The sequence below is a fragment of the Rhea americana genome, unplaced genomic scaffold, assembly GCF_003343005.1.
Source record: "Rhea americana isolate MKP2758 unplaced genomic scaffold, rheAme1 scaffold_218, whole genome shotgun sequence".
NCBI classification, from domain to species: domain Eukaryota; kingdom Metazoa; phylum Chordata; class Aves; order Rheiformes; family Rheidae; genus Rhea; species Rhea americana.
Genome location: NW_028186321.1, coordinates 250,776 through 263,119, shown reverse-complemented (window position 1 = coordinate 263,119; position 12,344 = coordinate 250,776). Strand labels below are relative to the sequence as shown.

The following is a 12,344-nucleotide window of genomic DNA, read 5'->3' as shown; positions in this document are numbered from 1 at the left end:
GAGTTTAAGGTTTAACACTGCCAGATTGAACAGTCTGCACTAATATATCCTGTAGCCATTTTTTTGTAGGCAACTTCAACAGAAGGCTAATACGGTCTATGTCAGCCTTTCTGTACGGATGTTGAGATGATGTAGAGTTGTGCTGTTGAAATTAGATTCCAGTAAAGGAGAGAAACTGAAAAGAAATATGGGCAAGAATGGAATTAGAATACATCTCTYTGGCATATTCACAGTAGTAAGATTATTTTCTTCAAACAGATATGCTATTTTTTTCCATTGAAACTTTGCATTCAGAGCTTATGTCAGGATTTTATTTGCTCTTCAATATAATTGCAAACATAAATAGGTCTTGTGACTTTGACCTTGAAGTGAGATAACTGTAGCTGKTTGAGCAAAATTCATTTAGTCTCGTTCTGATCAGATGTCTGATTTCTCTAAAAGATTCTGGGAAGAGAAAAATAAATGCACTGAATTTTAATATTTACACTGAGATTGCAGTGACCCACATTTAGGTGCAACTCCCCTGCAGACTCTAATCTTTTTGTATGAGATTCAGTGACTTATAAATCCGTATGTGTATTACCTCCCCACTTAACTGCTTACCTTCTCAGCAATTAGGTGTTGAACAGAAYTGACAGTTATTTGGGGGCAGTACCATCATTCTATTGATCAGGTTATTTTATTTTCTAATGATAGGAATATTTGGAGGCAGGAAATAAGTTACTCATTTGTACATCATCTTGGAGCTGCATAAGACTGGTTTTTGACATAAAACCCTGAAGACTAGTATTAGTCCCTATGATAGAGCTGTCTGGACAAGGACAGAATCCAGGAACCTGGCTGTAACTTGTGTGAAGTGTTTCCAGAGTTAGGACCATAACGATCAGACCAGTACTGCAGAAGTGGTTAAATTACAAGAGTTTCCACAGTAGTCTTTGGAAATTTTAAGTTGTTTTGTGTTTTATTAGTACTATTATTTTGTACAATTTTCTTAAATGCAAGACGGAGCTAGAAAAACATAGTGCTCAATACCTGACTAATATAATTAGGGTTTTTCTTAAATGCACTGTTATATTTTAAACAATTTAAATGTTCTTAAATATTTTAATCAGATTGGCAGTTACTTTAACATGTGTTTTCTTACCAGCTTAAGGAAATTTGTGTTTCTTTTACCACAATTAATAGTTTCCATCCGTGTGTCTTCAGGGAGATTCGTCAAATTAAGCTCCAGGAGGCTTTTGAAACATGATACATACAGTTCAGCAGATTGATCTTCATTATAACTTTTCTTTTAAGGGCAGCTTTGGTGATGTAATAGCTCTTTTTCATCTCTAGGTTTTTCTTGCTTTGTGTTTGAGGAACAAATAAAGTACTTTTTTTGAAGTTAGGCTACTGAATTTAGCCAGGAGTAGTCTTTTTATTGGCTAAGTGTTTTACCTTCACTGAAGACAGCTCCATGTGTTTTGGTATATCTGCACATATATAGGTATCTGAGCTTGTGTCCCAGATGTACTTTTTCCTATATAGTTGTTATGTTTGGGAGATACTTTCAGGAAGGCAGGCTATGTAAATTTGATAGATCTGGAGATGCTTTTTGGTGAGGTAGGCAAATCCACTGTATTTGAGGTAGCACCTAATAATTATGTTGGAACTGATCATTATTTTATGTGTTCACAGCCAAATGTAGAAAGGACAAGGAATGTGCCAGGTCTGCAAATGCTAGAAATAAGATTTAAATGACTTGCACATTTAAAAAATGAACAAATAGTGCTGAGCAAATTAATGAGTCTCTTGTATAAATATACATGTAGTATGGTATTTTGTAAGCTCATTCTTATCCTAATTAAATTTAGTTACTTGTCTTTTAATGTTGCTGGTGTGGTTTCTTCATGTTGCCTACAGATGTGGAATCCTTAACATCCATCTAAGCTGTATTTTCCTAGAGAAAGCATTGTATATATATTTTTAAGATAATTTCTTCAATTAGGTGTGATGTGAGAATTCAGGAAGGACYGCAAAAAAAATAACTGTATTTTTGGATCCTTTCTATTCTTGGATGTGTGAGGAGCACTAAGAACAAGTGAATAATTTATGGATAACATCTGACGTTTTCTTTAACTGTGTCTSTACAAAAGACTGTGCTGTTGAAATTAGTGAAGTCTATTTGCGTGCATATTGTGGAGAGAAGAACTGAGCCTCGATTTAGTCATTATCTACTCATTTTCATGGATGGACAGAATTAGAATGTTAAAAACATGCCATCTGAGATCAACTCAGATTTGAAATTCTTAAGTTAGAATGCAGTTTTGAGACTGRCTCAGCAAGTAACACACATGCACACTTGCTTGAATGTTCTGTGCTCTGTACAGTATCTTGTATCCTGTTAGGTCACAGAAATTCAAAGCATTTCAGCCATTCTCAAATATAAGTTCTCTGCTATGATGTTTGGATAGAAGGATTTCATATCAAGACAATGAGAAAGAAAAATACATAAGTGCAAGTACAGCATAGTAGTCCACCTCTCTGTGAATCTCAAATAGAGTGGGCCCTGTTTCTCTGTAGATAAGCCTTCCATCTTATCTTCCAYTTCCCATTAGTGCAAGTTTTAATCCCCCTAAATCAGACTTGCACATGGGCCCTGGTGACAAGGGATACAGAGAAGGCAGAATTACTGAGTGCCTTCTTTGCTTCAGTCTTCACTGCTAAGGGCAGCCCTCRTGAATCCYRSAGCCTGGATGTGAGGGAGAAAGTCTGGAGAAGGGAAGACTTYCCTTTGGTTGAGGAGGATAGGACTAGAGACCTTCTGGGCAGGCTAGACATCCACAAATCCATGGGCCTGGATGGGGTGCACGCACGGGTACTGAGGGAGCTGGCGGATRTTGTTGCCAGGCCACTCTCCATCATCTTTGAAAGATCCTGGAGAACTGGAGAGGTGCCTGAGGACTGGAAGAAAGCCARTGTCACTCCAKTCTTCAAAAAGGGCAGGAAGGAGGACCCAGGCCACTATAGGCCAGTCAGCCTCACCTCCATCCCTGGAAAGGKGATGGAATAGCTCATTCTGGGTGTCATCTCCAGGCATATGGAGGAAAAGRRGGTGATCAGGAGCAGCCAGCATGGATTCACCAAGGGGAAATCCTGCTTAACCAAYCTGATMGCCTTCTATGATGGAATGACTGGCTGGGTAGATGAGGGCAGAGCAGTGGACRTTGTGTACCTTGACTTCAGCAAGGCTTTGTCTCCCATAACATCCTCCTAGAGAAGCTCAGGAAGTGTGGGTAAGATGAGTGGAGAGTGAGGTGGATTGAGAACTGGCTGAAAGGCAGAGCTCAGAGGGTCATCATCAGTGACGTGGAGTCTAGCTGGAGGCCTGTGGCTAGTGGCATCCCCCAGGGCTGGGAGGAGTGGCTGACACACCCAAGGGCTGTGCTGCCATTCAGAGAGACCTGGACAGGCTGGAGAGCTGGGCAGAGAGGAACCTGCTGAGGTTCAACAAGGGCAAGTGCAGWGTCCTGCACCTAGGGAGAAATAACCCTAGGCACCAGTACAAGCTGGGTGTCAGTTCGTCAGACATCTTTTTAACTTCTTATAAAGCCGTATCATAAATAATGATTGCAAAGAGTGTTCCTTAACGCATCCCAGAAATGCTTCAGGTGACTCAAGGCCTTTACAATCTATTCAGCACTCRYGGATTTTGCCTCATCCACTGATAAACACAGTCACTTCTAGAGTGGAAGCTTTAAATCATTGCATAGCAATGCTATACATCCTTCTAAATGAAATGAATTTTAGTTTGCTGATTRTAAAATAACCTTTATGGAATTCAGCTAGGTGATCAAGCTATCTTGCCTCTCTGAAGGAAAATAAGGCACCAGTAMAAGCTGGGGGCTKACCTTCTGCAGAGCAGYTCTGCAGAGAAGGACCTGGGAGTGCTGGTGGATGACAAGTTGACCGTGAGCCACCAATGTGCCCTTGTGGCCAGGAAGGCCAATGGTGTCCTGGGGTGCATTAGGAAGAGTGTTGCCAGCAGGTCGAGGGAGGTGATCCTGCCCCTCTCCTCAGCCCTGGGGAGGCCTCATCTCCAGTACTGTGTCCAGTTCTGGGTTCCCCAGTCCAAGAGAGACATGGAGCTACTGGAGAGAGTCCAGGGCAGGGCTACGAAGATGATCAGAGGGCTGGAGCACCTGCCCTATGAGGAACGGCTGCGAGAGCTGGGCCTCTTCAGCCTGGGGAAGAGAGACTGAGGGGGGATCTTATCAATGTGTACAAGTACCTGCAGGAAGGGTGTCAGGGGGACAGGGACAAACTCTTTTCAGTTGTCCCATGTGACAGGACAAGAGGCAGGGGCAGAAATTGAAGCACAGGAAGTTCTGGATGACCATGAGGGGGAATTTCTTCCCTGTGAGAGTGACGGAGCCCTGGACCAGGTTGCCCAGAGAGGTTGTGGAGTCTCCTTCTCTGGAGATCTTCAAGGCCTGCCTGGATGCAACCCTGTCTAACACGCTCTAGGTGMCYCTGCTGGAGGAGGGAGGTTGGACTAGATGATCTCCAGAGGTCCCTTCCAACCTTACTGATTCCAAGACTGGTCATTGAAGTCTAACTTCACATAATTCTCTAGGTGAATGGAAAGGATTGCACAAAAGTGTGGATGACCAGGCTTCTGGAGACCATTTCTGGGTTTTTAAGTAAGCGGTAAAATGAATGGGCAAGACCTGTCACCTGGYACAGGCTATTCTGCTTGATGCAGAGGTTCAAGCCAAGAGCACATCGCCATGGCCAGATTGGGTGAGGAGGAGCGTGTGCCCAGCCAGGGCTGATGTCTTTCTGCTGCTGTGCTCTCCAAGGGTTGTGTCTTGAGAGATGGAGGAAAGGAGAAATGGGTTGTCTGAGCTTTCACCAAGAGGTACAAAGTCTAGATGTTTTTCAGCAATGTCAGAACAACCCCTCTACTCTGAGGCTGTCCTGGGCAAACCAGGGCAATTGGGTGACCCAAACCAGTCCCTCACCCTCTAGTTCCTGTGAAATGGAGGTGGCAGCCTGTGTCTAGATCGTGGAAGCATCCTGAGGGTGACCAGACTTGTGTTGGTGTGATGTTGTCATGTGGATTGCAGTATTCTGCAGTCTGAGGGAATCCCGTTTCCTGGAAGCATGACAGAGCTCATAAAAGTGCCTGTTACTGTTAACCTTTTGTCCCGTTTAGTTTCTATGTGAATTTTCTTTTCTTCTTTATAAAACATTTTGTTTTATTTTTGTGTGACAATTCCATTCTCCAGCTTGTTTTTGCCTGGTGTTAAGGTAGCAAAGTTCACGTGGTTGCTGTCATCTGTGTACTGTCTTCCCCTATCCTCCTCCTCCCCAGTAATTTTGATTCTTTTAGCTGGTTTCATGCATGTTTAACAGGGGAGTGGAACGTTAAATCCCAACAACAGGGATATGGGCACCTCAATTCCTGAAACAATTTTTTTCACTCACCAGCAGCTGAGGGAATATTTTAATATGTTTCTGAGACAGCCAGAGATAGTACCCAGGCAGGCAGGCAGCGTGCATCTATTGGCAAGTGTGAGTAGGGGACAAAGGGAGGTATAGCTGTAGAGATACATACATATATATAAGGGGGATCATCTCTGAGGGGGCTGCTTTAGGGAAAAAAAGTGCATAGAAGAGGCACTGTATACTGTGCAGAGGAAAAAGTGTTGCTAAAGTATGAAAACAYACAAATCCAGACTGTAGTTCTGCTGTGCATGGTGCCAAAAGACTTTTGTTTAGTGTTTTCCTAGCTATCTTTTAATCTCCCTAGTTTTAATGTACTTTAAATAATGTTGTTTGTATGTTATTTGCAGGGTTATGTATCTGAGTTTCRCGTAACTTTCTTATTTTTCTGTTTTCCTGATTTCACATGCTAATTGCCTCCTGACTTAACCTGGACCACTGACATGAGTAAAATTGGCAGCTGCATATAAAACCTGATTTAACTTGCTAATCACATACTAAATACCAGAGGGCAGTAACACCACCTCAGTAGTCACGTATTTTATGAAATACTGCTTATGATAGCTACAGTATATTGACAGGTCAGAACCAAGAGGGAGAGATACCTTTTTGCTCCTGTTCATGTGGTGTCATGTATTGTTTTATGGAAGCACAATTCCCTTTAACAAGCTCTCTGCCTCTAATTCCAATTTCCTCTCCTCAAGTGCTTTTTTGTGCATATTTTTGTTAAATTACTACTTTAGTTGCTACCTTTTCTAATATCTGATCCTAAAATACTGGGGACAAAGTTCTGTGTTTATTTTCTCTGCATAAGGGTACTATGACTCTCTTGATGCTTTCCTTGGATCTTAAATGTATATTTTCTGATTGTTAAATTCAGATCTTCTTAACAATGTCATCATTGTTATAATTTAGTATTGAACAGGATTCTAGTGCTAGTTGAAAACCCTGGTGCCTAGCACTACACCCATAAAACATATTAGTAAAATACAAATTTAATGCTTCATTTCTTTGTATTTAAAAAAATACACTCAGAGAGAACCTGCCATCCCAGCAGACGTTTCCATCTCTAAAAGTGCACTCTACTCTCGGATCAGCACCTCAGAGGCAGAAAGCACCACAAGTCTTCTCTACCCCCAGCAAGACTTAGACTCTGCACTACGACTTGCCAGAGCAGAGGTAATTTTCTTCAGAATCTGGAAAAGGAAATATATTCTCTTTGTGGTATAGTGCTTTCCTGTTTTCTCACAAATCATTCACAATTACAATCACTTGCTGTATTCTTGAAACTATTCCCAGCTATGCTAGAGTCTACTGAAGCAGAAGGTGCTATACTGTAAGTTTTACTTATTTGGTGTAAATGAAAGTCAAGCATTATGTGTGAGGACCCTATATTATATTTGGCCTCAACTGTACTCTGTGCATCTTGATATTGGTATATAATTTTACAAACATTGTAAGATGCTAAAAATTGCTGTTTCACAAAGATACACGCAATATTAGTCTAATTCTTACTAATATTTGTACAACCTAGTGTTAGGGTATTTTAAATTGTGTGATAGTGTTAAGGAGAGGGGTGAAAAGGAGTGCAGTCCTTTGGATATAATCTTTTGTGGATGCTCAGCTCTACATATGCATGCAAAAACAGCAGATCCCTTTCCAAGACAAATCATGAGGCCTTATTCAAGAACTATGTACATAAGAATTCTAAGGTTTCTCTCTAGGTCAAATCAGACAGAATGACATACTGTTTATGGAGAAATTTATAGAATTTATATTATAGAATATATAGAATTTATAGAGAAGTTTATAGAGAAAAGTATTTCTTTTAGTGTCCTGTTATAATCGGGGATGAAAGACAAGACAAGAATAACATTGCATCTACTTTCCTAAGCTAGTTTAGGGGAACTTGAGTGTGTTTTCACATCCAAAATAATTTACTTGGATCTTAACAGTCTGAAACATAAAAATTCTTTGGATGTGCTTATATCTGCATTTAAAATCAGTGGGTATTAAATGAGAAATTGTACACATACTTCTCTAAGTTCCTCATTAATAGAATGCTTGTTTTTACCTGTTTTTCTTTGCTTTCATTGTTTCAGATTGCAGCCAAGGAAAGAGAAGTAGCTGAGTGGAAAGAGAAATATGAAGAAAGCAGAAGGGAAGTGATTGAAATGAGGTAAGTTAAAATGTCACTAATCACACTGACAGAGGGGCTCATTTCAGCCACATATAATGTTTGTATAACTGTATTGATTAGCTGAAAGTTGTTATTTTTTAACTGCAGGCTTTGGATTGATCCTAAATTCATGCTCTGTTACACATGGTGGGCAAAATTCACTTTTGTTTGGAATAATCATTGTAAACTTGTATGTTGTTAATCTTACTTTCATCCTCAAAACACTGAGATAGGAGATCTTAATCTAGGTTACTGTACAGGAAAAATTCCCTTCTGTTTGTGCTATGCTCCTCACTTCTGAATTGTCACATGGATTATGCATAGTATTGTTTCTGTTGTCTGAATGAACGAGTCTGCCTGCAGGGCTGGCAGCGTTATGCATGTGCTAATTTAAAATTCACTTTCCACAAATAGTTTTGCCGACAGAAAAAAGCATGTGAAGGCTTGTAAAAGGTATGGATAGTACAAGCTCCCTCAGGGGATTATTGTAAAGTTTCTTTAACAATATGAACACAACTCTAATTGTTAGATTGAAACCGAATAGCCACTCTGCATCATCCACTAGGCCAGTCCGTAAGGGAAAAAAAAAATCAATTACTAGTAGGAAATTATTTATCACAGAACTACCACTCTGACCTCTCAGAATTTACCTTCAAGAAGATTCTATGTTTTCCTTAAAAGATAAATATAGTAACTAGAACTGTTTTGGATACCAAAATTCATGGTCGCATGCCAATCTATTGACATTTTGTCCTATTATAATTTTCCTTTTATCCCTTTGTATCACAGAGGTGTTAAAGACCTTTTTCTCTCTGCCTTCCACGGGAATTAGCTTACAGTCCCACAGCGGTTGGCTAGTTTTTCCTTTAATCTGGACTAGCTTTTTAAATTATTAAATTATTTTTAACTATTAATTATTATCATTAAGCATGATTTTGGTTAACCATTATTTAYGTTGGATTTTACTGATTCTTTTGAGAGCTGAGCTTTTCATTTTTTTCTTGTTGTATCTGTTATTTTAATATATTTTATTTCTCCTTGGAAGCCTGTCTTTACTACATAAAATATCTCCATACTGCAACATAACTGATTTGATCTAACTTCCCAGCCCAGATTCTACCACTCTCAGGGATGACAACGAAGGTATCTTCTAAAATTGCTGTAGTGGATATAGTGAAAATCAGAATTGCTTCCCATTTAGTTCACTGAAAATTTCAGCTCTATCCAAAATATCCTCCTTCTGTTACCATGGTAATAGTATGAGAACGACATACAGAGGATCATGACATGCTCATTAATCTGAATCTGAGAAAGTCACCAATTATAAAAAGAAACCGTATGAAAATATTTTATGGAGTCTTTAAAGTCTTTATTATTTTCTACCTTCAGACACAAACTCATTAACAAAAGAGAACTGTCAGGATATTTTAGAGTGCTTCCTTTAAAAAATAATTTCTACAGTAACTTCTGAGACTGAATTTTCTTCAGAATCACTTCTGTTCTGACTCCAGCTTCTTCCTCACAAGATTAAATATCTCAACAGGTATTTTAAAGCTAAAGCCCAGTGAGCTGTATCAAGTGATGGCCTGTTTATGCACCTGGAAAAGGCCGAGACAGACACCTTACCTGTTTGGATTATCATCTCTCAGTACTCAGCTGATTTCTCTCACCTCTCTTGTGCTATTCTTAGGAAAAGAAATAAAAACCTGGCATAGCTCTCTCAAGTGAATATTAAGGGAAAATGGAAAGGAGCTACTGCAAACAGTCACACCTAAGAAGCAGAGTAAGGAAATTTGAAACTGGGTAAAGAATGTCTCAGAGTYCAGCACACAGTCTGCTTGTGCTGTTCTGCAGAAACTGCTTGTGTGCATGGGTGGTAAGAGAGGTTGCTTATTCCTCAGTGAAAAAAACAGGCAGCAACACAGAGCAGCTGATGCACTATAGATAGGTACCATCCCTTTCCACGCAGTAACTTGTTTATGCGTCCATATTCTCAATGAAATTTTGTTTGAAAAAGTCACCTTATCCACGCCAAATTTCCCATATACACATATCCCATCCATGGGAAAAAAATGACCAATATTATCACAAAATAATAAAATACTCAGGTGCCCACCAAGAAGGATTGTTTTTGGAAGGTTAAATGTTGGACTAGACCACATATGCTAAATTAGAGCTGCAACAGTTAGAAGGGAYGTAATTATTAGAAAGGAATTGGGARAGAAGCATGAGTTATCTTGAATTGCATGCATAAAAGCATTGCTTTCCACAGAAGGAGAAGCAATGCTCCTTAACTGGAGTCTTGCATACTATACCTGRAATATCCAGTATTCAGTATCCAGTTAAGTTTCCAGAAAAATATCAGAGCRGAGGAAAATTCAGAAAACAGCAGACAAGATGAGGAGCCGTAATAATGTAATATATGACTATTGAAGAGATGAACAGTGCTGGACAGTACCTGTAATTTAAGGCAGGCAAGGTATTTGGATGTCTGATTATGCCTCAGTGTGCAAAGTTGAGCAGATGACTTCTTGAGATTCTTTGTAGCCCTAGGTTTCTGTGTTTTTATGACTTACGATATCACAGGAAGTTGAAAAGTAGGCTGAATGTTTAAAATATCAACCTAGGCCTATGTGGCATGTCAAGATAGGCTTAAGATACACTATCACAAAAAGGAGTGAGAATAATTTGKTTCTCCAGCTGTAATGAGCCATATAGGCTGTTCAGGTGATAGAGGTTTTTGACATGAATCTAGAACAAGAACAAAACTCACTTACCAATGCATAGAAGAGCTATTATTAACTACTTTACTACCTTGCTTTCCAAATTGAGAATTATTAAAATCAGTGGGAAGTCATAACATCCAAGTTTATAGAGTAGCTACCACATTCATAAGGCTGGATAATGCAAAGAATGTGGTATGGACTGAACCRTGCTAAGTTGGCAAAAACAAGTAATTGATAATATTATTTCACTTTCTTGCCAACTTCGATGGTATAGCCTAGTCTGGGAAGTTCAGTAGTATTAAAGCATAGTGTTTGATGTCAAGTCCATTGCTAAGAGTACTTGGCTTCCTTTTTTAAACTGAGAAAACTTTCTGAAGGGATGACTGGTATTATAAGAAGGTAACATGGCTTTAAAATTACTGTTGCTTACAAGAGGCTTTTTTTTGAGGCAATCATTTTGGGGTGTGAAACTGATCTTTCGTTCACTGAAACTGATCGTGAAACTTTTAGTAGAAAATACTTGCAGTTACCTTTGCTTTCAGAAGTGCCATTATGCTTTTTTATTTATTTATTTTTTAAAAAGGTAGATTAAAACAACAGGACTAACAGCGTAGAAAGCAGCAAATCCTCACCGGAGCCAGCCACTGGAGATGCAGTGGAGCTCTGTAATTTGTGGAGATCTCTGCCCTACTTTCCAGGAGACGGCACAGCATGTGACCACGTTGTCTTTGGCCCAGTCACACAAATTGTTATTTCTACCTGGAGCCTTACTGAGGTCAGCAGGATACACAGATGTAAACACTCTGCTCTGCTGAGTGCTCTGGAGGATGAGGACAAATAAGACACCACTATTGACCTGTGTGTGAGGTGGCATTTCCATGATCGGATGCAGATTCAGATTTCCCATAGAAAGTGCTGGAGTTTACTGTAGCTGTTTTTGGAAGCTCCTCAGCTTTCCCCATTCATTATCGACTTTTGTTTCAGAATTTTTGCACATCCTTTCTGTAACCTTAATGATTGCAGCTGATTAATCTAAAATTTGGAAAGCAAAAGTAAGCTAAGACTTCAAAAACAACATGTTAAAGTACTAGGGAGTTATTTCAAAGATCTACTTAGATGAAGTGTGCGGTAATTTTGTTTTTTGTAGACTGTCCTATGTGACTCACAAATCAAAGCACTTATCAAGCTAGTCTCATTTCATTAGCTTTATTTGGCTCTGGAAAAGGATGGATCATCTTTCTAAATCACTTTTAATCTGCTTATTTTGGCTAACCTCTTTTCAGGAAGGAAATTCAAAGCCTAACATGAGTATGTGAAATAAAATAGGCTTAAAATTAATATTTTTCAGCCTCTGTTTCAAAACCGATTTGCAAAAATAGGACATTATGCTATGTAACTGGCTATTTTGGTCTTGTTCTCTTAAATTCTGGTGGGTCATTTCTTCTCATTTGGAGAATGGAAGATTTGGTAGATTTTTTTTGGATGAGAGCTAGCTATATTTCTGTTAGGTTTATCTTTTGCTACTAATTCTAACTTTTCTTCAAGCTGATATTCAAAATAAGCAAGCACAAACCAATCAAAGAGTGAAGAGAGGAGGAAAGAAAATAATGGAAAAATCGGACTCAACAGAACTCTTAAATTAATTCAATACAATTATGCTTATATTTAAATCATGATTGGTAATACAATTTGGGCATGTGTCAAAAAAAATAATTTGTTTCAAAGCATTTCCTCTTCCCTCCCCTCACCTATTTATTAATTCACAGAGAATTAAAAATCAGAATCACCATTTAAACTGTCAGTTTTATTTGTTACTTCAGGTTATAAAAAGCATATGGAAATGTGAAGTGGATCTGTATAATGACACAGTTCAGTTATTGAGTAGAATTATTTTTTAAGTAAGCATTAGCAATTATGATGTTTGCCAAAAGCTTTTCTTTTTTTTTTTTCCT

General features: G+C 38.9%; 1 protein-coding gene across 8 annotated transcripts in view; it reads left to right on the top strand.

Annotated features, from left to right (window-relative positions):
* Window positions 1-12,344, top strand: part of TACC2 (transforming acidic coiled-coil containing protein 2) — a 151,713-nt gene that overhangs the window by 129,590 nt on the left and 9,779 nt on the right. For 6 of the 8 annotated variants that reach the window (XM_085305251.1, XM_085305249.1, XM_085305247.1 and 3 more), the window contains 2 exons: window positions 6,523-6,666; window positions 7,590-7,666. In XM_085305251.1, coding sequence (XP_085161377.1) covers window positions 6,523-6,666; window positions 7,590-7,666 — 221 coding nt within the window. Of the gene's footprint in view, window positions 1-6,522; window positions 6,667-7,589; window positions 7,667-9,356; window positions 9,543-10,975; window positions 11,057-12,344 lie in introns of those variants that run through there. The other 2 variants (XR_014895874.1, XM_085305253.1) reach the window with 2 other exon arrangements.